Here is a 25159-nt window from a genome sequence, read left to right as displayed (position 1 = left end):
TGACCTCCTCTCTTTCCTCCCTGCCTCCAGTCTCTCCCTATATCTAGTTCATACTCCATTCTGCTACCCAAACACTGTTCTTTAATTGCCTCCCCCTATAGATTGTACCTCTCTCTCTGGACTGTGAGTTCCCTGTGGTCAGGGAACCTGTCTATCAACTCTGTTACAGTGTATACTCTTCCAAATATTTAATACAGTCCTCTGTGCACAGTGAGTGCTCAATAAATACCAATGACTAAGTCTTTCTTCTCATGCCTCCCCACTTAGAATCCCATTCCTTTCTGCATCAAATTATTCATTGGTATTTATTGAGCACTTACTGTGTGCAGATCACTGTTCTAAGTGCTTGGGACAGTACAATATAACACATTTTGTAGACATGTTTCCTGCCCACAAGGAGCTTACAATCCAGAAGGAAGCTCACATCAAGTGAAAGTTCTTGACCTTTAAGACACTCCATCAGTTCTCCCTGTCTTACTTATCCACTCTCTTCTTCCACTAAACTCCAGTTCATACTCTTCATTCCCTTCATGCTAACCTACTTATTGTAGCTCATTTCTGACGGTCCAACTCATCCTCCTTGCTGGAACATCCTCCCACTTCAAGTCTGCCGGACTACAGTTCTTCCTATCTACAGAGCCCTTCTCGAAATTCTCGTCCTCTGGGAGGCTTTTCCGGATTCATTATTCTTTACCCTATGTCATATCCTCCCAACTGCTTCAGCAGCACTTTTTTGGCACCTTTCCACTTAAACACTCACACCCACCAGTAGCACTTCTCTACATATTTCCTTATGTACTCTATTTAAAGACTTACTCATTACACCATCTTTCCATTCTCTTCTTTTTCTTTTTCACTCATTCATTCAATCGTATTTATTGAGCACTTACTGTGTGCAGAGCACTGTACTAAGCACTTGGGAAGAACAAGATAACAGACACATTCTGCCCACCAACAGCTCACGGTCTAGAAGGTACAGTGCTTTGCACAGCATAAACCCTCAACAAATAATTCAGAATGATTGTTCCCTCTCGATGTAAGCTCAGTGTGGTCAGGGAGTGTTTCTACCAACTCTTTCGTACTGTACTTTGCCAAGAACTTAGTACACTCCTCTGCACCTGGTAAGTGCTCAATAAAAATGATTGATTGACTAATTGATGGCAGGCTGAATCCCAGCTGACTGCCACCAAACCTGCCGAGTGACTGAAAATAACATGGCACCCTTTGTCCTCTCCTCCTCCCTATCCCCCGGGCCCTACCTCCTTCCCCTCCCCACACCACTTGTATATATTTGTACAGATTTATTACTCGATTTATTTTACTTGTACATATTTACTATCCATTTATTTTGTTATGTGCATATAGCTTTAATTCTATTTGTTCTGACGATTTTGACACCTGTCTCCATGATTTGTTTTGTTGTCTGTCTCCCCCTTCTAGACTGTGAGCCCATTGTTTGGTAAGGACCATCTCTATATGTTGCCGACTTGTACTTCCCAAATGCTTAATCCAGTGCTCTGCACACAGTAAGTGCTCAATAAATACGATTGAATGAATGAATGGAGCAAAGAACCTGGATCCAACTCTGTTGTATTGTGCTCTCCCAAGCACTTAGAACATTGCTCTACATACAGTAAGCACTCAATAAATACCATTGATGACAAACAACAGAATATTCTGCCCAGCAGAGAGAAGTTAAAGTTACAGTCAGAAAAGAAGCACCAAATACAGGTTCCTTAAAACTTTCTCCTTCTCAAGGAACTCTTGGGAGGATCTGTTGGGGTGAGAAGGCAGTGTTTGTAGAGCAGCAATATAGAAAAATATCTCCCTGGCAAAATGTCTTGCTCAAACAAACTGAGACCAATCAATCAGAAGCAGCATGGCTCAGTGGAAAGAACATGGGTTTTGGAGTCAGAGGTCATGGGTTCAAATCCTGGCTCTACCAATTGTCAGCTGTGTGACCTTGGGCAAGTCACTTCACTTCTCTGGGCCTCAGTTACCTCATCTGTACAATGGGGATGAAGACTGTGAGCGCCCCATGGGACAACCTGATCACCTTGTAACCTCCCCAGTGCTTAGAACAGTGCTTTGCACATAGTAAGCACTTAATAAATGCCATTATTATTATCATCATTATTATTACTGTGCAGAGAACTGCTCTAAGCACTTGGGACTGTACCATATTGTAAGCTGATTATGGGCAGGAAATGTGTCTACCCACTCTACTGTATTGTACTCTCCCAAGCATATAGTACAATGCTCTGAACACAGCACTAAATAAATGCACGCTCAATAAATACCATTCACAATGACAGATGACAGATGTCAGTAGACAAGACCCCTGCCCACAAGGAGTTTACAGTCTGGAGATGTTTCTTTTATATTGTATAGATTTGCAAGGAAAATAAGTGGCTCCCAAATGCATTACAGTTATGCCATGAAGATATTTCCTAATTGGAAAATTATTTTCTTAAGTGTCCTACAGTTAATTTAATTTAACACGTCTAGTGATTAATTTTCTCTTGAACTGATTTTGCTAAACTCTTCTTCAACTGGCCATTATTTAACATTTATGCAACTCAACGTACACTGAAACCACACTTTTAGGGGACAGTCACTGTTCTTAAATATAATCCCATTTTTTTTCACTCATGCACAAACTGTACTTATTACCTTGGCTTTCAGCTAGTAAAATAACCACCAATTAGAAAGTTTTATAATGAAGACAACTCTAGCCTCCACATTCTTATGAGCTTGAAAATCTTTAAAATATCCCTCTCTTGATTCTTCTAGCTGGCACTGACCCAATCCAGATTTTACAGTCACTCAACAATCTGTGTCTTAAAAGAGGCCAGAATCCAAAATTGCCAGCTTCTCCCCTACATATGGTTAGAATTTCTTTAGGGCAATATATTTTAATTGGTGCTCTGCTTGTAACTCCTCACATCTCCATATGGCCAAATAAACAGAAACTTTCTCAACTTCAGGCGTAATATTTTGGCAGTTAATGAGATAGATTAATCATAACGGCAAATATTTACATTAAAAAGCGGCAGGAATTAAAGAAGTTAGTGCAGGTGGTATATTCAAAGGCTTTCCAGAAGGTGATCTGGTGCTTTTTAAAAAGTAGCTATTTTGTCAATCGTTCTGGCGCATACTAACTTCAACTAAATAACGGAAATGGGAAAGAAATTTTGCTAGAATAGACATCCTTCAGTTCTCTCCTGGGCCAAGTTAGTAAGCTTTTTCTTTCTTCAAGGAAAGCAGAAGGTTTTTTTTTTGGTTTTGTTTATATTTTTAAACTGTACAGGCAAAGCTATTTCTTTGAACAAATGTTATGGCAATAACTTGAGATATGATTTTACTTCATTGATTTATTTGGAGACTTTAGAATACAGTTTTGTATTTCCCCCGTATAATTTTCAAACTCACAAGCCTTCCTTAGACTTTGTTTCTAACATAACTGGTAGAAATGGGGTCATTTTACCTTGAATGAACAAAACTGTAAGGAAAACTAGTAACATTTTTTGACAAGCAATTGACAACAAGTGAGATGGTATCTCAGACAGTGTATAAGAATGTCTTGAGTGGGACTTTGAGGTGTACAGTATTTTAAAGAACAAATTGAGTCCCTGCCCTCAATGAGTTCACAGGCAAGCATACATTTATCCAAAAATACAGTCTTTACATGCAGAGATTTGCAGACTGGGCTGAGGGAAGCAAATGGTTAACAGATGCTTTGGGTGGCTTGAAAAATCCCAGGATTAATTTTTGTTCCTTTTTAATTACTATTATGATTATTATTGAATCTGTTAAGTGTTTACTACATATCAAGCACTGATCATAGTGCTGCACTAGACGTGAGTTAATCAGGTTGGACACAGTCCCTGTCCAACACGGGGCTCATAGTCTAAATAGGAAGGAGGAGGATTTAAAGTTGCCTGTTTACTTGTTTTACTCCCCCCTTCTAGATTTTGAACCGGCTGTGGGCAGGGATTGTCTCTATTTGTTGCTAAAATGTACTTTCCAAGTGCTTAGTACAGTGCTCTGCACACAGTAAGCGCTCAATAAATACAATTGAATGAATGAATGCATGAATCTTCATTTTACAGTTGAGGAAACCGAGGTACAGAGATTTGCCTAAGGTCACACAGCAAGCAATTGGCAGAGAAGGGATTCGAACCCAAGGCCTCGGACTCCCAGGCATAGTCTTTCCACTAGGGAACTCCCAGACCGAGCCCCCTTTTTCCTCTCCTCCTCCTCATCCCCCCCGCGCTACCTCCTTCCCCTCCCCACAGCATCTGTATATATGTTTGTACAGATTTATTACTCTATTTATTTCACCTGTACGTAATTTACTATTCTATTTATTTTGTCAATGATGTGCATCTAGCTTTACTTCTATTTATTCTGATGACTTGACACCTGTCTACATGTTTTGTCTTGTTGTCTGTCTCCCCCTTCTAGACTGTGAGCCCGTTGTTGGGTAGGGACCGTCTCTATATGTTGCCAACATGTACTTCCCAAGCGCTTAGTACGGTGCTCTGCACACAGTAAGCGCTCAATAAATACGATTGAATGAATGAATGAATGAACTAGGCCATGCTGTTTCTCATCCTTGTAATTGGAAGGTTTCTGAAGGTAGTGTTCGGAAGAGTTGGAACTGGCCCTGTACACATTGTTGACCCCAGCATCTTTTTTGAACTAAGCATGACAGAAACCAGTTCAGAATCAATCAATCAATCATATTTATTGAGCGCTTACTGTGTGCAGAGCACTGTACTAAGCGCTTGGGAAGTACAAGTTGGCAACATACAGAGACAGTCCCTACCCAACAGCAGGCTCACAGTCTAAAAGTTCAGAAGAGGTCTTACTCCAACCTGAGCAACTTTAGAAGCAAATCGGAACAACCTACCTGTTGCCTTTTCAGGATTATTGCACATGAAGCACTGCCAAGCTCCAGCTTCCTCACTGAAACCAAATAAATCAAAGAACCTCGCTTCTTCTAGGTGCATCTGTACTTGGTCCAGCTCCTAGGCCAGGGATAAAAGAACAGACGTGAACCAACCTGCCCAGGATTTACCGCATTGTAATTTACATCGGAGAAATGAAATCAGGCTGGTCAAAATGCTAAGATGCGACAGGGTTGTTGAAGGCCCCTGGAAGATCTTTGGATTTGGAAAGACTCAGCCTGGTCCAAGGGATAAAGCCTAGGCCCGGGAGTCAGAGGACCTGGATTCGAATTCCCGCTCCACCGCTTGTCTATTCTGTGACCTTGGGCAAGGAACTTAACTTCTCTGTGCCTCAAGGAACTTCGTCTGTAAAATGGGGATAAATACTGTGAGCCCCATGCGTCCAACCTGATTAGCTCATATCTACCCTAGCAAGACTACAGTGCCTGACACATAGCAAGTGTTCAATAAATACCATTAAAAAATTCTACATCAGTGGAATGATCCCACTCTCCTTTTGTATTCCACTGAGAAGTAAATTGCCCTAGTGGCTAGACTATGGGCCTTGGAGTTAAGAGACCTAAATTCTAATCCTGGCTCTGCCAATCAGCCTGCTGTGTGACATTGGTCAACTTACTTAACTTCTCTGTGCCCCATTTTCATCCTCTGCAAAAATGGGGACAAGGAACCTGTTCTCTCTCCCCTTTAGACTGTGAGCCCAGAGTGGGACTGAAAAAGTGTCCAATCTGCTTTATATTGTATCTACCCCAGTGCTTACTATAGCCTTTGGCACACAGAAAACATTTAATAAATACCACAATATTAATAATCAACCAATGAATGGCATTTATTGAGTGTTTGCTATGTATAGAGCATTGTATTAAGTACTGGGTTGAATATAAAATAGCAGAATTAGCATACACGGCCCCTGCCCATAACAAGCTTTTGGACTAAATGGGGAGACAGACATTAATATAACTAAAAATGTTATTTATAATATGAACTTTAAAGATATGTGCTGTAAGGTAAGGCATGGGGGTGAATATCAAAGGCCCACAGATCCAAGTACAATTAATTAATAATTACAAATTCTAAAAAGACCTTGCTCTCGGTTTTCCTAGATAGGCACAACAGCAACTATCTGAATTTGCCTTTTCTGCTGTCACCAACTCTGTCCTTGCCCCAGTAGTAGTAATAGTAGTAGTAATGAAAACAGCATGGCATAGTGGATAGAGCACGGGCCGTCACAAAGGCATGGGTTTTAATCCCGGCTCTGCCACTTAATAATAATAATAATAACAATGGCATTTATTAAGCGCTTACTACGTGCAAAGCACTGTTCTAAGTGCTGGGGAGGTTACAAGGTAATCAGGTTGTCCCACGGGGGGTTCACAGTTTTAATCCCCATTTTACAGATGAGGTAACTGAGGAACAGAGAAGTGATGTGACTTGCCCAAAGTCACACAGCTGACAATTGGTGGAGCCGGGGCTTGAACCCATGACCTCTGACTCCAAAGTCCGGGCTCTTTCCACTGAGCCACGCTGCTTCACTTGTCAGCTGTGTGACCTTGTGCCAGTCACTTCACTTCTCTGGGCCTCAGTTACCTCATCTGTAAAATGAGGATTGAGACTGTGAGTTCCATGTGGTGGGACAGGGACTGTGTTCAATCTAATTTGCTTGTACCCGCCCCCGCGTTTAGTACAGTGCTTGGCACATAGTAAGGGGTTAACAAATACCATAGGTTTTTTGTCTGTTTGCTTTAAATGGTATAAACTCCTTGTGGGCAGGGAATGTGTCTGTTTATTAATAATAATAATAATGTTATATGTTAAGCGCTTACTATGTGCAAAGCACTGTTCTAAGCACTGGGGAGGTTACAAGGTGATCAAGTTATCCCACGGGGGGCTCACAGTTTTCATCCCCATTTTACAGATGAGGGAACTGAGACACAGAGAAGTTAAGTGACTTGCCCAAAGTCACACAGCTGACAGTTGGCAGAGCTGGGATTTGAACCCCTGACCTCTTTTCCACTGAGCCAAGCTGCTTCTCTTTATTATTATATTGTACTCTCCCAAGCACTTAGTAAAGTGCTTTGTACACACTAAGCACTCAATAAATTCTAATGAATAAGTGAATGAATAATCAATCAATCAACGGTATTTACTGAGCACTTGTTTGAGAGTCAATGAACAACTGGCCTGAAAAGCCCGTGAAGTTGCTAACATCAAACTGCTTCTTCTTTGGGTCCAGAAGAAGTAATGATAACAACAATAATAATAATCATAATAATATTTGTTAATCAATCAATCAATCATATTTATTGAGGGCTTACTGTGTGCAGAGCACTGTACTAAGCGTTTGTTAAGCACTTATTGTGGGCCAAGCACATTCTAAGCACTGGGTAGATACAAGGCAATCAGGTTGGACACAGTCCCTGCCCAACGTGGGACTTACGGTCTTAATCCCCATTTTATAGAGAGGTAACTGAGGCACAGAGAAATGAAGTGACTTGCCCAAGGTCACAAGGCAGACAAGTGGCAAGAATTGGCCTGGGTCCCATATAGGGTGGCCACTGATGGCCATTGTCGACATTGGACATAGATGCACATGACCCCCGGGAGAAGGAACGGGCGATTTGAAAAATGCACTGTCCAGCATTAAATACGATTGAATAAAGTGGATAATGGGCCAGCCTAATCCCATGCTCCTCAATCACTGTACTTATTTAATCCAGTGCTCTGCTCACAGGGAACCCTCAATCAATAATGCTTATTGATCAAAATAAGACCTCATGTTTGGCATAGGAGCTGAGGACTGGGGACAGGTAGAGAGAGGCTTGGTGTTTCACAGAATCAACTTGTCAAGGTAAAGGAGAAGAAAGGGACTCAGAAGGGAACCACTACCAACAGATCAAAGCTTCCTACACTTCTCAATGCACCCTACTTGCGAAAGTACAAGAGAAGCAAGAGATAAATCCCCTGCCTAAAAGGAGCTTACACTGGCAAAGAGTTTGCAAGGCTGCTGAAACAGGGTTATTCATTCATTCATTCATTCATTTAATCGTACTTATTGAGCGCTTACTGTATGCAGAGCACTGTACTAAGCGCTTGGGAAGTACAAGTTGGCAACATATAGAGACGGTCCCTACCCAATAGTGGGCTTATAGCCTAGAAGGGGGAGACAGACAACCAAACAAAACATATTAACAAAATAAAATAAATAGTATAAATATGTACAAATAAAATAGAGTAATAAATATGTACAAACATCTATACATATATACAGGTGCTCTGGGGAGGGGAAGGAGGTAAGGCGGGGGGATGGAGAGGGGGAAGAGGAGGAGAGGAAGGAGGGGGCTCAGTTGCTCTACAGTTGGGGGTGGTCTGTGACATGCCATATAAACTGGATATGGTGTGATAAAGTGAGATGATCAATCAATCAATCAATCAATCAATCAATCGTATTTATTGAGCGCTTACTGTGTGCAGAGCACTGTACCAGGCGCTTGGGAAGTACAAGTTGGAAACATATAGAGACAGTCCCTACCCAACAGTGGGCTCACAGTCTAAAAGGACATATGATGAGGACATATAATTAGTAATCAGTGGAAATGGCATTTTTATGATATTTGTTAAATGCTTACTAAGTGTCAGGCACTATACTTAAGCGCAGCACTGGGGTAGATACAAGATAATCCATTTGTATGCAGTCCATGTCCCAAATGGGGCTCACAACTCTAATCCCCATTTTACAGATGAGGTAACTGAGGCACAGAGAAGTTGAGTGACTTGTCCCAGGTCACACAGCAGACAAGTGGCAGAGCGGGAATTAGAACCTAGGTCCTCTGTCTCCCAGGGCCACACTCTTTCTACTAGGCCACAGTGCTTCTCGTGGAAATTCATTCATTCATTCATTCATTCATTCATTCAGTCGTATTTACTGAGCACTTACTGTGTGCAGAGCACTGTACTAAGCGCTTGGGAAGTACAAGTTGGCAACATATAGAGACGGTCCCTACCCAACAGTGGGCTTACAGTCTAGAAGAAATGGTGGGCAACCTCAGCTACAGCTACCAAAGTCCATGCCAACTCAGGTTCCAAATTACGGATGGGATTTAGACATGAAATTTAATAAACATTTAAATGATTGGAAAATTATATCAAACTTTTAAAAAGATAAAAAGCATTGGAAGGAAAGAACGTCTGTCTTGGGTGGAATAAATAATGCTATTTGTCGGATGACCAGTTGTAACAGCAATATAGTAAAGCATTTAAAATAATTTCTCTTTCCTCCCTTCGTTTTCCCTTTCAGACTGCAAAGGGAGTTGAGAGATTATTCACTGAATCATTTTGCTTAACTGACAGCATGAATCAACACAATGGATTCTGCAAATGTGTAAAACATTCCTTGGTTCTTACAATGCCGACGATGTGTCTTGAAAGGCAACTGTGAAGCAATTTTCCAGAAATGAGTGAAAGCATACATCTGGAAGGACTTTATGTTCTGGCAAATTTCAATTATGTTCTAAAGTTTTTTGTGTGTGCGGATATACAAGGCACAGTATTGCCTCATGTGCCTTGTGTGACTGCGTTAAACAAAATCCACAGAAGACACGTATCTTAGACTTTCCAAGTAATACAAAAAAATGGATTTTTCATTTACTTATCCATCAATGTTAAATTTGCTTACCTGGGAATAACCTCTCGGAGTGAGAATTCAATGTTTCCATAATTATTTTTTAATATATCCCCTTATCTTGGCATTCTAAGAGGCAAAACCTTACTACAGATAATCTCAGGGAAATGTGCACTTTATACTAGTAAAGTATTATTATATTATTATTGCTATTAACTATTCACATTATCAATATTAATCTACTGTGGTTTAAAAAAATATGAACAATTTAGCTTTTGAAAAACACCATAAGGAAAATTTAAAACCAAATGCAGGAAAAAAAAATCACTAATCCCACGGAATTCTACTAGAACGGAAACATAATCCTTCATTTCCATGCAATAGAAATTTTATGATTACCTTTGTAGTTTTTGCTTATGTTTGCATCTTCCTATCTCTATAATTAATAATAATAATTATGATATTTGCTAGGTACTTACTATGTGCCAGTCAATCCATCCATCAATCAATCAATTGTATTTATTAAGCACTTACTGTGTGCAGAGCACTGTACTAAGCAGCATGGCTCAGTGGAAAGAGCCCGGGCTTTGGAGTCAGAGGTCATGGGTTCAAATCCTGGCTCTGCCACTTAGCTGTGTGACTTTGGGCAAGTCACTTCACTTCTCTAGGCCTCAGTCCCCTCATCTGTAAAATGGGGATGAAGACTGTGAGCCCCTCGTGGGACAACCTGATTACCTTGTATCTACGCCAGTGCTTAGAACAGTGCTTTGCACATAGTAAGCGCTTAACAAATACCAACATTATTAATATTATTATTATTATTAAGCGCTTGGGAAGTACAAGTTGGCAACGTATACAGATGGTCCCCGTCCAACAGTGGGCTCACAGTCTAGAAGGGGGAGACAGAGAACAAAACAAAACATATTAACAAAATAAAATAAACAGAATAAATATGTACAAATAAAATAGAGTAATAAATATGTACAAACATATATACATATATGCAGGTGCTTTGGGGAGGGGAAGGAGGTAAGGCTGGGGGGATGGGGACGGGGAGGAGGGGGAGAGGAAGGAGAGGTCTCAATCTGGGAAGGCCTCCTGGAGGAGGTGAGCTCTCAGTAGGGCCTTGAAGGGAGGAAGAGAGCTAGCTTGGCAGATGTGCGGAGGGAGGGCATTCCAGGCCAGGGGGAGGACGTGGGTTGGGTGTCGAAAGTGGGACAGGAGGGAACGTAGTACAGTGAGGAGGTTAGCGGTAGAGGAGCGGAGGGTGTGGGCTGGGCTGGAGAAGGAGAGAAGGGAGGTGAGGTAGGAGGGGGCGAGGTGATGGACAGCCTTGAAGCCCAGGGTGAGGAGTTTCTGCCTGATGCGTAGGTTGATTGGTAGCCACTGGAGATTTTTGAGGAGGGGAGTAACATGCCCAGAGCATTTCTGGACAAAGACAATCCAGGCAGTGGCGTGAAGTATGGATTGAAGTGGCGAGAGACAGGAGGATGGGAGATCGGAGAGGAGGCTGATGCAGTAATCCAGACGGGATAGGATGAGAGCTTGAACAAGTAGGGTAGCAGTTTGGATGGAGAGGAAAGGGCGGATCTTGGCAATCTGGGCAAGCACTGTTCTAAGCGCTGGGGTAAACACAAGGTAATCAGGTTGTCCCCCACGGGGCTCACAATCTTAATCCCCGTTTTACAGATGAGGTAACTGAGGCACAGAAAAGTTAAGTGACTTGCCCAAGTTCTCACAGCAGACAAGTGACAGAGCTGGAATTAGAACTCTCTTCCTCTGACCCCCAAGCCCATGCTCTTTCCACTAAGCCACACTGCATCTCTCCAGAACATATTCATCCTATTTCATTTTTTTCTCCTATCCTACTAGATATTTTCAAAATAAATGTTGGTGTTTTAACAAATAGAGTTGTTTTGACATAGCCAGAACCTGTTTAAAAGCAGCATTTAGGTAGCATTTGATACATATTAGAATAGCATACAGGGTAAAGAAGCCAGCTCCTTTGTGAGACCAAAGTCATGAGTTTGAGAATATGTGGAGAGTTGATCTATGTCCAAAAATAAGCATCCAAGAGTCATCAACCATACTTATATGTGTCTGTCTGTCTCTATTCCTAAATATACAAACATATTTAATTTTGAAAAAGGACACTTACAGTAAATATTGCCTATTCCCATTAGTTAGGAAATCACAGTTATGAAGTGATGTGGATTTCCCTGATGTTGGAAAGGAAGAAAAAAGATTATTAGGAAACTGGGGCTGTTGGATTCAGTTTCAGAATCTGAAAATTACTGGCAGTGAAGGAATGGAGGGAGAATTCCCTGAAAAAAGAAACAGCCGATGGGACTAGGAGAGCAAAATGAAGTAAAAGTATGGTTGTACATATTTATTACTCTGTTTATTTATTTATTTATTTATTTTACTTGTACATTTCTATCCTACTTATTTTATTTTGTTGGTATGTTTGGTTCTGTTCTCTGTCTCCCCCTTTTAGACTGTGAGCCCACTATCGGGTAGGGACTGTCTCTATGTGATGCCAATTTGTACTTCCCAAGCGCTTAGTACAGTGCTCTGCACATAGTAAGCGCTCAATAAATACGATTGATTGATTGATTGATTGATTCTGACTGAACACGACAGCAGATTACAGAACCATGTTAAACCTCTTTTTTTTTTGGTTCCAAACTAAATAAGAAACTTGGAATGTTTGACCACATGGGAAGCCAGCATGTACTCATTCCCATTCTACATATGGCAACAGATATACTGAAGCACTGTTTTCAGTCCCCTAATACTTATTTTGGGTCTTAGCATTTCAGAGAAGAAAACCTGGTTGCTTCTCCTCACACAAATGCTGGGTCTGACCATGTGTCAGAGTCTTGTCTTGAAAACTTGGAGTAATTTAGCAACAATCTCTAAGTGATTCTTTGATGAGAGACCAGATGACTGTCTTAAAGCATTTAGTTCAAAAAGGTAATCCACATTCATTTGGAGAAGAACACAGAACCAAACAAAAAAGCTGGCAAGAAAATCAAGGGAGTTGGAGCAAAGCAGTCTATAAAAATGCCAACCTTGAACCATATGGAATCACTAAGCACAGGGAGAGGGCTATAAACGAAACTCTATAAATGCATAATGTGAGGAAATGCTTGTCTAATGTTTAATTTCTTCATAAAGAAAAGTTTCAACGTATTAAAGCCCACAAATGCACTGAAGATATGGCATACAGAGAAGGAAAGGGAAACTACAGACAAAACACAAGACTTTCAAGCTATTTCTATAAGACATTTCTATAAGCATTTTCACTGTGGCACCTTAGACAGTACTGTGCAAAATCACCAGGAAGAAAAGCTGTACTGATCCCCTAATTCTTCTCTCCAGCAGCTATCTTGATTGATGGAAAGCATTTATGCCTAAACCAGAGTGGACTTAAAAGGTTACTGGAGTGACAAAATTCACACCACTTTCTAAACTCTATTGTTAGCAGGCAATTCCAGAAAATGGAGAGTGCAATTGTAAGTCTTTCATCAAGCAGTCATAAGCCTTTCCTTGACAGATGTGAGTGGGGTCTTTTTTATCTGTTTCTAAAAGTTTGTGTTGCCACATCTGTGGCTTGAGAGGCAATTCCCCTTACCACCTGGTTTTAACCTCCTCTCTCCTTTCCACCCTGAGACAGTTTTCATCACGGACTACCATGCCTTAAACGTATACAGGCATAGCGAAATATAATGGCATTTGTTAAGTGCTTACAATGTCAAGCACTGTTCTAAGTGCTGGGGAGTCAGAAGGACCTGGGCTCTAATCCTGGCTCTACCATTTGTCTGCTGGGTGACCTTGGGCAAGTCACTTCACTTCTCTGGGCCTTAGTTCCCTCATGTGGAAAATGGGGATTAAGACTGTGAGTCCCATGTGGAACATAGACTGCATCCAACCTGATTAGCTTGCATACAAGTGTTTAACAAACACCTCAATTATTATTATTATTATTATCACCACAAGTGATTATGAGACCTCAAGGGATAAGAGATCTTGTCTAATTCTCACCGTTGCATTATTTTCTCCCAGCACATAGTACAGCACTTTGGACACAACAGACTCTCAAAGAATACTTTCATGATATGATTGTGGTATTTGTTATCTGCTTATCAAGTGTCAAGCACCATACTAAGCACTGGGGTAGATTCAAGAAAATCAGGTCAGAAACAGTCCATGTTTTACACCAGGCTCACAGTATACATAGGAAGGAAAAAAGGTTCCAAATACCCATTTTACCCCTTCTCAGGGTCACACCTGGAGAGTTTCCAGTACTCTACCAGTCTCAACTACGGGAAGGACAGTCAAGCAAAGGCCTACCCATTCCCTTCCTTGTTTGAGCAGGGGCTGGTGAGTGGAAGGCAATCTGCTACAAATAAAAACTCACCTGGGCTGAGCAGAAGCGTGATGGAGGAGAGTCGAGGGTGGAAACCCAAGTTTACTGTGTGGAAGGAGGCAATGGTAAACCACTTCCATATTTTTACCAAGAAAACTCTATGGATACACTACCAGAATGATTGCAGATGGAGGTGGGGTGTTCTGGGGGGAGATGGGTCCATGGCGTTGCTATGGGGCGGAGATGTCTCGACAGAATAAGAACAGACCAGACCCATTTTACAGATGGGGATACTGAGACACAAATAAGAGACTGGCCCAAGGTCACACGGCAGTCAAACACCACAATTATAAAGTGGCAGTGCCAGGATTAGAACCCAGGCCCTTCGACTCCCAGGACTGTCTTCTTCACACCAAGCCACACTGCTGCTTACTGCTCTTACAGATAGCAAGTAAAACAGGCTTTCGAAAAAAATAAGCCTTGAACTCAAATGGTTTCCTAACAACCTTTTCCTGAGTCTTACCTCATTATTTTCTATGTCTCAGCACTGAGAATATAGTCAGTGCTTAGTGAAACACCATAAAAAGTGTTCTACCTATTCTCAGAAAAGTCATGTTTGACATGATATTCTTTAACTTCTTATAGAATTGACCCCTCAATTCAAAAGAATGTTAGCTATTCCAGGAGCTCCCTAAGACGTTTCTTCTCCTTGTTAGGTATTGATCTATGTTTTAGGTTTTTATTTTGACACTCCATTCAATTACATTGAGCTGCCAAGCACTTCATTATTTGAAAATCAACATGGCATTAAATATTAGCCAGATGAGTAACTTAGTTCAAATAATATATTATTTTTTTCTGGTATATTGGATATGCTTTCAACACCTCTCTCTATGACAGATGGAATTTTCTGAAGCTTTGACAAGAGAAACACTTTTTGATTACAAATACAATAAATTTATCTTTCAATTTGAAAGCTTCAGGCAATCCCTTCTTCAGCCACTTCCTTTATATCAGTTGGCTAAGAGGTTTCAAGCAGAGTACTTTACACACAGGATCTAAAAGACACTGGAACAAGAAGCAGTGTGGCCTAATGGAGAGAGCATGAGCCTGGAAGTCGGAGGGACTAGATTCTAATCCTGACTTGGTCTGCTCTGTGACCTTGGGGAAGTCACTTAACTTCTCAGTGCCTCAGTTACCTCATCTATAAAATGGGGATTAAGACTTTGAGCCCTCTGTGGGACGTGGACTGTGGCCAACCTGATTAGCTAGTCTACCTAATCAATCAATCAATCAATCGTATTTATTGAGCGCTTACTATGTGCAGAGCACTGTACTAAGTGCTTGGGAAGTACAAATTGGCAACATATAGAGACAGTCCCTACCCAACAGTGGGCTCACAGTCTAAAAGGGGGAGACAGAGAACAAAACCAAACATACTAACAAAATAAAATAAATAGGATAGATATGTACAAGTAAAATAAATAAATAAATAAATAAATCGAGTAATAAATATGTACAAATATATATACATATATACAGGTGTATATATATATATATATATATATATATATATATATATATATATACAGGTGTACATATATACCTAGACTGTGAGCCCGTTGTTGGGTAGGGATTGTCTCTATCTGTTGCCAAATTGTACTCTCCAAGCGCTTAATACAGTGCTCTGCACACAGTAAGCGCTCAATAAATACGATTGAATGAATATCTACCCCAGTGCTTAGTACAGTGCCTGACACAGAGTATGATTGTTATTATCAAATGCCATCAAGTCATTTCTGATTCCTGATGACTTTATGGATATATTTTCTCCAGAACATCCTATCATCAGGGAGACTAATTCTCTGGAGAAGACATTAATGCTAGATAAAGTCCAGGGAAAACATGGAAGAGGCAGACCAGCAGCTAGATGGATAGAGCTTTAATTCTATTTGTTCTGACGACTTGACACCTGTCCACGTGTTTTGTTTTGTTGTCTGTCTCTCCCTTCTAGACTGTGAGCCCGTTGTTAGGTAGGGACCGTCTCTATATGTTGCCAACTTGTACTTCCCAAGCGCTTAGTACAGTGCTCTGCACACAGTAAGCGCTCAATAAATATAATTGAATGAATGAATGAATAGAGAACATAACAATGATAACGGAAGAACCGTTAGCAAGGTTACAGATTATGGCACATAATAAGCACATAACAAATATCATAAAGAAGCTGTCTCCAACAAAGCACCAGTCTGCTTCTGGACAGGACCAGAGGCTCAGGAATCTCTGGCTTGAAAAAAGATGAGAAAATTTTCAAGGTGCACGTACTGTAAAATCTAAAAACTTGAAGAGTCCTAGGAGGGAACGTTTCTACTATTCTGTTGTATTCCACTCTCCTCAGCACTTAGTACAGTGTTCTGTGCAGCATGGCGTAGTGGCTTTTTCTATTATAGACAGCACCACCATGCTCCCTGACTCACAAACTTGTAACCTTGGTGTTATCCTCCACTCATCTCCCTCATTCAACCCACATAATCAATCTGTAACCAAATCCTGTTGGTTCAGTCTTTACATCACTAAAATCTGCCCTTTCCTCCCCATCCAAACTGTTTGTACAGATTTATCACTCTATTTATTTTACTTGTACATATTTACTATTCTATTTATTTTGTTAATGATGTGCATTTAGCTTTAATTCTATTCGTTCTGACGACATGACACCTGTCTACATGTTTTGTTTTGTTGTCTGTGTCCCCCTTCTAAACTGTGAGCCCATTGTTGGGTAGGGACCGTCTCTATATGTTGCCGACTTGTACTTCCCAAGTGCTTAGTTCAGTGCTCTGCACACAGTAAGTGCTCAATAAATACGATTGAATGAATGAATGTTACCACAATAATCCAAGCACTTATTCTGTTCCATCTTGATTACTGCATCAGCCTCCTTGCTGACCTCCCTGCCTTCTGTCTCACCCCACTACAGTCCATATTTCACCCTGCTACTTGGATGATTTTTTTCTACAAAGACAGTCAGTCCATGTTTCCCCACTTCTTAAGAACCTCCAGTGATTGCCTATCCACCTCTGCATCAAACAGAGGCTCCTCACCATATCAATCAGTCGATAGATCATATTTATTGAGCACTTACTATGTGCAGATATTGTACTATGCACTTAGGAGAGTACAATATAACAGAATTAGCAGACAGATTCCCTGCCTGTAATGAGGATACTTTAGAGCACTCATTCATTCATTCATTCAATCGTATTTATTGAGCGTTTACTGTGCGCAGAGCACTATACTAAGCGCTTGGAAAGTACAGTTTGGCAACAGACAGAGACAGTCCCTACCCAACAACGGGCTCACAGTCTAGAAGGGGGAGACAGACAACAAAACAAGTAGACAGATGTCAATACTATCAAAATAGATAAATAGAATTATTGATTATATACACATCATTAATAAATTAGAGTAATAAATATGTACAAATATGCACAAGTGCTGTGGGGAGGGGAAGGGGGAAGGGCAGAGGGAGGGAGTGGGGGCGGTGGGGAGGGGAGGAGGAGCAGAGGAAAATGGGGAGACTCAGTCTGGGAAGGCCTCCTGGAGGAGGTGAGCTCTCAGTAGGGCTTTGAAGAGAGGAAGACAGCTAGTTTGGCGGATGAGTAGAGGGAGGGCATTCCAGGCCGGAGGCAGGACACGGGCCAGGGGTCAATGGCAGGACAGACGAGAATGAAGCACAGTGAGGAGGTTAGCAGCAGAGGAGTGGAGGGTGTGGGCTGGGCTGGAGAAAGAGAGAAGAGAGGTGAGGTAGGAAGGGGTGAGGTGATGGAGAGCTTTGAAGCCAATAGTGAGGAGCTTTTGCTTCATGCAAGGTGGCTAGGCAACCACTCAATCTATTTGCTCCTCCTACCTTGCATTGCTGCTTTCCTACTTTTTTTTTCAACACAGCTTTCACACTTCGCTCTTATAATGCCAACCTACTCACTCTATCTCCGTCTTGTATATCTCACCACCAACTTCGTGCCAAAGTCCTGCCTCTGGCCTGGAATGCCCACTCTCTTCATATCCAATTGATGATCACTCTCCCCACCTTTAAAACCCTATTAAAACTCTATCTCTTCCAAGACCGGATCCCTGATTCAGCCCCTCATTTCCTCTTCACCCCCTTCGTTCTGCATCACCCTTACACTCCAATTTGCACCCTTTTTTTCACCCCACCCTCATCCCCAGAACTCTTATGTACATATCTGGAATTTGTTTATTTATATCAATGCCCGTCTCCCCCTCTAAACTGTAAGCTTATGAGCAAAGAATGCATATACCAACTCTGCTATACTGTACTCTCCCAAGTGCTTAATACAATACTCTCCTCACAGTCAGCACACAATAAATATGATTGATTAATTGATTGATTGAATTTTTGAATTGTGGTCATTTGGAATTGGAAGTATTCCTTTATAGGTAAGTTTACCCAGTTAGGCAAGTATTTTTTATGTCTACAGCTCAGAACAAAGTCAACAATTTTCATTCAATGCTTACCCAAAAATAGTACTCTTCTTCGGAAAACATTGGAGAAAAATCCAGAATAATAGTTGTATATTGTGTGAACAGTGTTAAACATATGTTCTCCATTTTTGAGATTACAAAACACAGTGTATAGTTATTCTTGTTGAGGTATAGTCATTGGAAAAACATTTGAGAAAAATGAATGAAGTATTTAGCAATTCAAAAACTCATCTAGCTACTCAAAAACTCCTAGGTGCCTGTCAGCTACTGCAAAAAAAAATATCAAGCTTATGGTTATGGAGTTTTTTAAAGCCAAATGACATTTTGCAATTCTGAAGAAAAAAGACATAATATGGAAATGATAGCTGCAATTTAAAACGCGCAAGAATCAAGTAGATTGTGAGCCCGCTGTTCGGTAGGGACCTTCCCTATATGTTGCCAACTTGTACTTCCTAAGCACTTAGTACAGTGCTCTGCACACAGTAAGCGCTCAATAAATATGATTGAATGAATGAATGAAAAGTAGATGATTTCATAATTTGACTTTAAGTCCTCTTACTTTTCTAAATTAAGCACACCCCAAAATTAGGCAAATGCAATATATTTTTGATGTATCTCTGCAGTAATAATAATCATGGTATTTGTTAAGTGCTTACTGTGTACCAGGCACTGTAATAATAACAACAATAATAATGATGGCAACTGTGGTATTTGTTAAGCACTTACCGTGCATCTCGCACTGTAACAATAATAATAATGATGGTATTTGTTAAGCACTTACTATGTGCGAGGCACTGTACTAAGTGCTGGGGTGAATACAAGCAAATCGGGTTGGACACAGTCCCTTTCCCCCAAGTCCCACTTGGGGCTCACAGTCTCAATCCCCATTTTACAAATGAGGGAACTGAGGCACAGAGAAACAAAGTGACTTGCCCAAAGTCACACAGCAACAAGTGGCAGAATCGGGATTAGAATCCATGACCTTCTGACACCCAGGCCTATGCTCTAGCTGCTTCTCATGCTGCTTCACTGTACTAAGCGTTGGGTTGGATACAAGCAAATTGGAAGGGACACAGTTCCTGTCCCACATGGGACTCACGGTCTTCATCCCTATTGTACAGATGAGGTAACAGAGGCACAGAGAAGTACAGTGATTTTTTTTTTTGCATTTATTAAGTGCTTACTATGTGCAAAGCACTGTTCTAAGTGCTGGGGAGGTCACAAGGCAATCAGGTTGTCCTATGGGGGGCTCACAGTCTTAATCCCCATTTTACAGGTGAGGTAACTGGGGCCCAGAGAAGTTAAGTGACTTGCCCAAAGTCACCCAGCTGACAGTTGGCAGAGCCGGAATTTGAACCCATGACCTCTGACTACAAAGCCCGGGCTCTTTTCAATGAGCCATGCTGCTTCTCTATGTGCTTTGAGCTTCTCATAGACAATAAATACAATTGAATGAATGAATGAATCTCATTTACATAGAAGATAACATTATACAGCAAGGCAAAGAAAAAGGTAGATTTAGTAAAGATCACTAGGTTCAGTGCAACATTACGTAGATAATAACGAGAAGAGAGTGACTAGCTGCCAAACTGAGAGGCTTAAAACCCAATACCCATACATTTAACTGTAGAATTTAGATTAGGTTTAAAGAAGAAATTCATAACGGTGCAGGCTATAAACACTGTAATAGGCTGCTGGTGGAAGTTGTGCATCTCGTTCTTTGGAAAGACGTAGAAACGTGGAATGAGGCTCACCTCTTTGCCATAGTTTGGGAGAGTCCTCCTTCAAGACAGAAGACTGTTCTAGATTACTTCCTAAAATCCCTACCTGTTCTAAAAAGTAATCCAAGCCAAGCTGGCCTATGACACTGTGGCAATATGTAGCAGCCACTCTGGCCATAGATGGCCAAATTAGTGCAAAATTCTTGTAAAATTATAGCATTCTGCCCTCCCTCCTACCTGCCTGCTCACTTGTTGTACCCACTCCCCAAACAGAAACACAACTGGAAGGGATGAGAGGATGAGAGTGGCACTGTGCCAATCACTAGCCCTTCAATCAATTCCTTCACAAAGTTTCTCAGACTATATCTTCATAACTATCTGCCAAGCTAGCTCTCTTCCTCCCTTCAAGGCCCTACTGAGAGCTCACCTCCTCCAGGAGGCCTTCCCAGACTAAGCCCCCTCCTTCCTGTCCCCTCCTCCCCCTCTCCATCCCCCCGCCTTACCTCCTTCCCTTCCCCACAGCACCTGTATATATGTATATAGGTTTGTACATATTTATTACTCTATTTATTTATTTATTTTACTTGTACATATCTATTCTATTTATTTTATTTTGTTAATATGTTTTGTTTTGTTCTCTGTCTCCCCTTTCTAGACTGTGAGCCCACTGTTGGGTAGGGACCGTCTCTATATGTTGCCAACTTGTACTTCCCAAGCGCTTAGTACAGTGCTCTGCACACAGTAAGCACTCAATAAATATGATTGATTGATTGATTGATTGATTGATTGATTGATAATAAGACTGAAGCTCATTCATCATATTAATGGAAAACTTCATTTTTACTGGACCCATGGCCATCTTAGGTCTGATGGGGAGGGAACCACCCTCTCCCTGCAGATGAAAGAGCTAACCTACTCCATTTCCCAGAGGGGGCAGAAAAACTTCTTTCATAAAGCCACATTATCAATGTTTATCCCACTGTGTCTCTTCTCATCAGTATTATCATTAGTGGTATTGATTTCGTTCAGGTACATATGGAGTAATCATAGGTAGACCAGTGAGATAGCAGGATTTTATAAAAGTTACAAAAAGCTTATTTTCATAACTGATAACTTTCAAGGAAAAAACAAGTTTACCTTCTTGTGTGGGAATGTAGACTGGATCATTGTAGTTTCAAAACTGTGAGTTCCCTTTATCTGGGTTTTCTCCCACAGTGCTCTCAGAACTTGTACAGAATTGGTTTGTATGGACAAAGGCTCTGGAAATAAGCTCTAGAGAAAATATTAAAGAAGTCCATAAGATCACAGACCGAGTTAGCAGCTGCTTATTTTTTGTTTGGAAATGAAAAAAAATTACTGAAATAATGGTAGTGACAATAATAATGATGTTGGATCTTCTGGACTGTGAGCCCGTTGATGGGCAGGGATCGTCTCTGTTGCTGAATTGTACTTTCCAAGCGCTTAGTACAGTGCTCTGCACACAGTAAGTGCTCAATAAATATGATTGAATCAATTTGTTAAGCACTGTGCCAAGCACTGTTCTAAGTGCTGAGATAGATTCAAGATAATTAGGTTGGACACAGTTGCTGTCCCACATGGTGCTCAAAGTCCAAGTGGGAGGGAGTATAGGTATTAAATTCTCATTTTACAGATGAGGAAACTGAAGCAGCATGGCTCAGTGGAAAGAGCATGGGCTTTGGGGTCAGAGGTCATAGGTTCAAATCCCAGCTCCGCCCATTGTCAGCTGTGTGACTTTGGGCAAGTCACTTAACTTCTCTGTGCCTCAGTTACCTCATCTGTAAAATGGGGATTAAGGCTGTGAGCCCCCCTTGGGACAAGCTGATCACCTTGCACCTTGTAACCTCCCCAGTGCTTAGAACAGTGCTTTGCACATAGTAAGTGCTTAATAAATGTCATTATTATAAGCACTTAGTACAGTGCTCTGCACACAGCTCTCAATATATACTATTGAATGAATGAATGAATGAATGAATGAATGAATGAATGAATGAATGAGGCACAGAGAAGTTACAGACAAAGACAAGTCAGAGAGCCAGGATTAGAACCCAGGCACTCTGATTCCCAGGCCCATGGCTCTTTCGCTAGGGCCACACTGCTTTCCATGCTGAAAGATTGTATTACAATTTAGGTTAATGGTCAGGGGCCCAAATTTTAGATTTCCAATTGTCTTTACTCTTCTCCACTCTGAGAATCAGTCAACGGAATTTATTGAGTGCTTACTGCGTGCAGAGGATTGTACTAAGCACTTGGGAGAGTACAATGAAACAAGGTAAGGAAAATGTTTGCAAGGCCCTGGTGAGCTAGTGGTCCAAGGTATGTTTTTCTCTGGGGATACAATAGAGGAGACAGAATCCATAATGAACAGTGCTTGGCACATAGTAAGTGCTTAACAAATACCATCATTATTATTATTATTATATTGAACCCAGTTTTATTCAGGAAGGGGGGAGTTAGTTTTCAGGTCAAAAAAAAAAGGAAGACAAAAATACCCAACCTCCCTAAAATTCTGCAAAAGAAACGAGCAACTAGTGCATTTACGAGCTCATTTCATATGCATGTAAAAATCTACCTTTCATTATTAATTCTTAAAATTGGTATGTAGTCAGCACTGCGAATTCAGGAAAACAAACATTGAAAAAGTTAAAATTTTCATTCATAAATGAAGCACATTGCTTGACACTTTAAAAACAGCAACTACAAAATCCAAACCACTTTTATTTATAGAAAGGCCTGGAGATATGTTTGCACATCCTCTATCTTACATGGTTATAAAATCAAATCACATATTCAGTCATCTTAACTTGGCTTTCTTCTTGTATATTTGCCAGATACTCAAGAGCCCTGTGCACTTCTTGGAATGAATATATGTGAAGAAAATGTTTATTGACATATGAGTTCAAAGGGAGAGAGGCCAAATGTCCCCAAGGTCAAAGAAACACAGCAGAAAGGAATTAAAAATTGAGTTTCACTTTGCTTGTTGTTAGAAAATTTGCAAACTAAGTGAAATGGCGAGCAGAAACCCACTCACTCATATAATCAAATCGATAAATACAAGTATTAAGTTGGGGGAGGGAAGAAGTCGATGGGTATTTCAGGGAAAGAAATCAAGATAGTTCATTACGCTCACTTCCAATTTATTTATTTTTTGTTCTAGTACATCAAATGGATGTTTTTACTGGTATTATCAAAATGCCAATTCAAATTGGTTTTTTTGATAATTTCAAGTTATTAAAATACATTTGAGCTTTCCCACTAATGTGGAATGTTTCTTGTTCTGAAGTATCCAGATAACTGAGGCCAAGTTCGAGTTATCCAGATAACTACTAGTTTACTAGTTTGGTTGGATCATATTTTATATTCATAAGCATTCCCACTGTCCAGAAAGCCGAGTGGGTGCTGCTCCCATCTTGGCTCCGTATCTGGAGTGGAGCAGATAGCATCTATGGCATCCACGTGGGGACAACTTCAATTTCCCCCTTTTAGACTGTGAGCCCACTGTTGGGTAGGGACTGTCTCTATATGTTGCCAATTTGTACTTCCCAAACGCTTAGTACAGTGCTCTGCACACAGTAAGCGCTCAATAAATATAATTGATTGATTGATTGATTGATTGACAACTCTGAGGGAGGAGCAGGTTTGCTGCCCAGAGCCCCACCAGAACAGGGCCGTGACTCTCTGCTTGCCTGAGGCAGTCGGTTGGACATTATTATTAACAAATACCATTATTATTATTTTGACTTGTAACAGACTGTCTTCCACTTGTGAGCCACTGCTGAAGCTAGGAATGGAATGGGTTTGCCTCTGCCTGACTTTCCTTCCCATAGTGGAGACTGGTAGAGTACTGGAAACTCTCCAGGTGTGATCCTGAGATGGGAGAGAACTGGTAAAGAGCCTCAGAGCCGAGGGTGTGGAGTTTCTGCTTCACCCAGAGGAAGTTGAGTAGCTGCTGGAGGTGTTTTTGAGGAGTGTAGAGGCTTGGAATGGTGATTCTCCATAGATGATCATCTAAGCAGCAATGTATAGGTTAGGGGAGAGAGTGGTTGGATGCAGGGAGTCCAGTAAAGAAGCTATACTATTGTGATAGCTATAATTCTATTTATTCTGATGATTCTGACACGTGTCTACATGTTTTGTTTTGTTGTCTGTCTCCCCCTTCTAGACTGTGAGCCCGTTGTTGGGTAGGGATTGTCTCTATATGTTGCCGACTTATACTTCCCAAGTGCTTAGAACAGTGCTCTGCACACAGTATGCACTTAATAAGTACGGCTGAATGAATGAATGACATCACGGCCCCAGTCCCTCAGCCAATCTGTGGCCTTCAAACAAGCTTCGGGAAGGGGGAAGTTCAAATGGGGCCTCCGTTCTAGTGGGGTTCCTGGCCCTAGGGAAATAAATTCCAGAAATCTCCTTAGTCCAAATGGGGAATAACTGAAATACATTCTAAATTGAAGAGATTACATCTATGATATTGTGTTCTTAAGGACTGAATTTGACCCACCCTAAGTTTTTCTGCTGATTCCTGCTGAGCAAAAATGGCATTACTCCAGCATATCTGCCCATCATTTTATTTAAAAAATGAACCAGTCCTATAGATAATGGCTACATGAAATCTTACATTTTAGAACAAGAGTTTTATTTCACCAATAACCTTATAAGGAGCTCCTGTAAAAATGTTTTGATAACAGAACATTCACTTTTGTATTGGGTTGCACGTTTTTCAATAGTTCTTTTAATCAGAATCAAATTTTATCTAACTTTGCATACATACTGCTCCAGTCAGTAGTTCTGCTTGGGAAACACTTTGGTTAACTATTTTGAAACATCATGATTTTTCAACTCTCTTGATTTTTTTATGATGACAATTTCACTCTACTACAACCATCAATTAATCTTGATACATTTAACTAAAATGTGTCAATCTGTTATCCAAATAGCAGCCACGACATGAGAATAT

The 25159-nt window shown here is 40.8% G+C and overlaps 1 protein-coding gene across 2 annotated transcripts in view; it reads right to left on the bottom strand.

The window, feature by feature from the left end:
* The window catches only part of VEPH1 (ventricular zone expressed PH domain containing 1), a 238875-nt gene that overhangs the window by 29138 nt on the left and 184578 nt on the right, over positions 1-25159 (bottom strand). For both annotated transcript variants that reach the window (XM_038746083.1, XM_038746084.1), the window contains exons 11-12: positions 21322-21456; positions 4916-5033 (exon numbers count right to left, since the gene is read on the bottom strand). In XM_038746083.1, coding sequence (XP_038602011.1) covers positions 4916-5033; positions 21322-21456 — 253 coding nt within the window. The remainder of the gene's footprint in view (positions 1-4915; positions 5034-21321; positions 21457-25159) is intronic.

This window comes from Tachyglossus aculeatus, chromosome 1 (assembly GCF_015852505.1).
Source record: "Tachyglossus aculeatus isolate mTacAcu1 chromosome 1, mTacAcu1.pri, whole genome shotgun sequence".
Taxonomy (NCBI): domain Eukaryota; kingdom Metazoa; phylum Chordata; class Mammalia; order Monotremata; family Tachyglossidae; genus Tachyglossus; species Tachyglossus aculeatus.
This window is presented reverse-complemented; position numbering and strand designations above follow the sequence as displayed.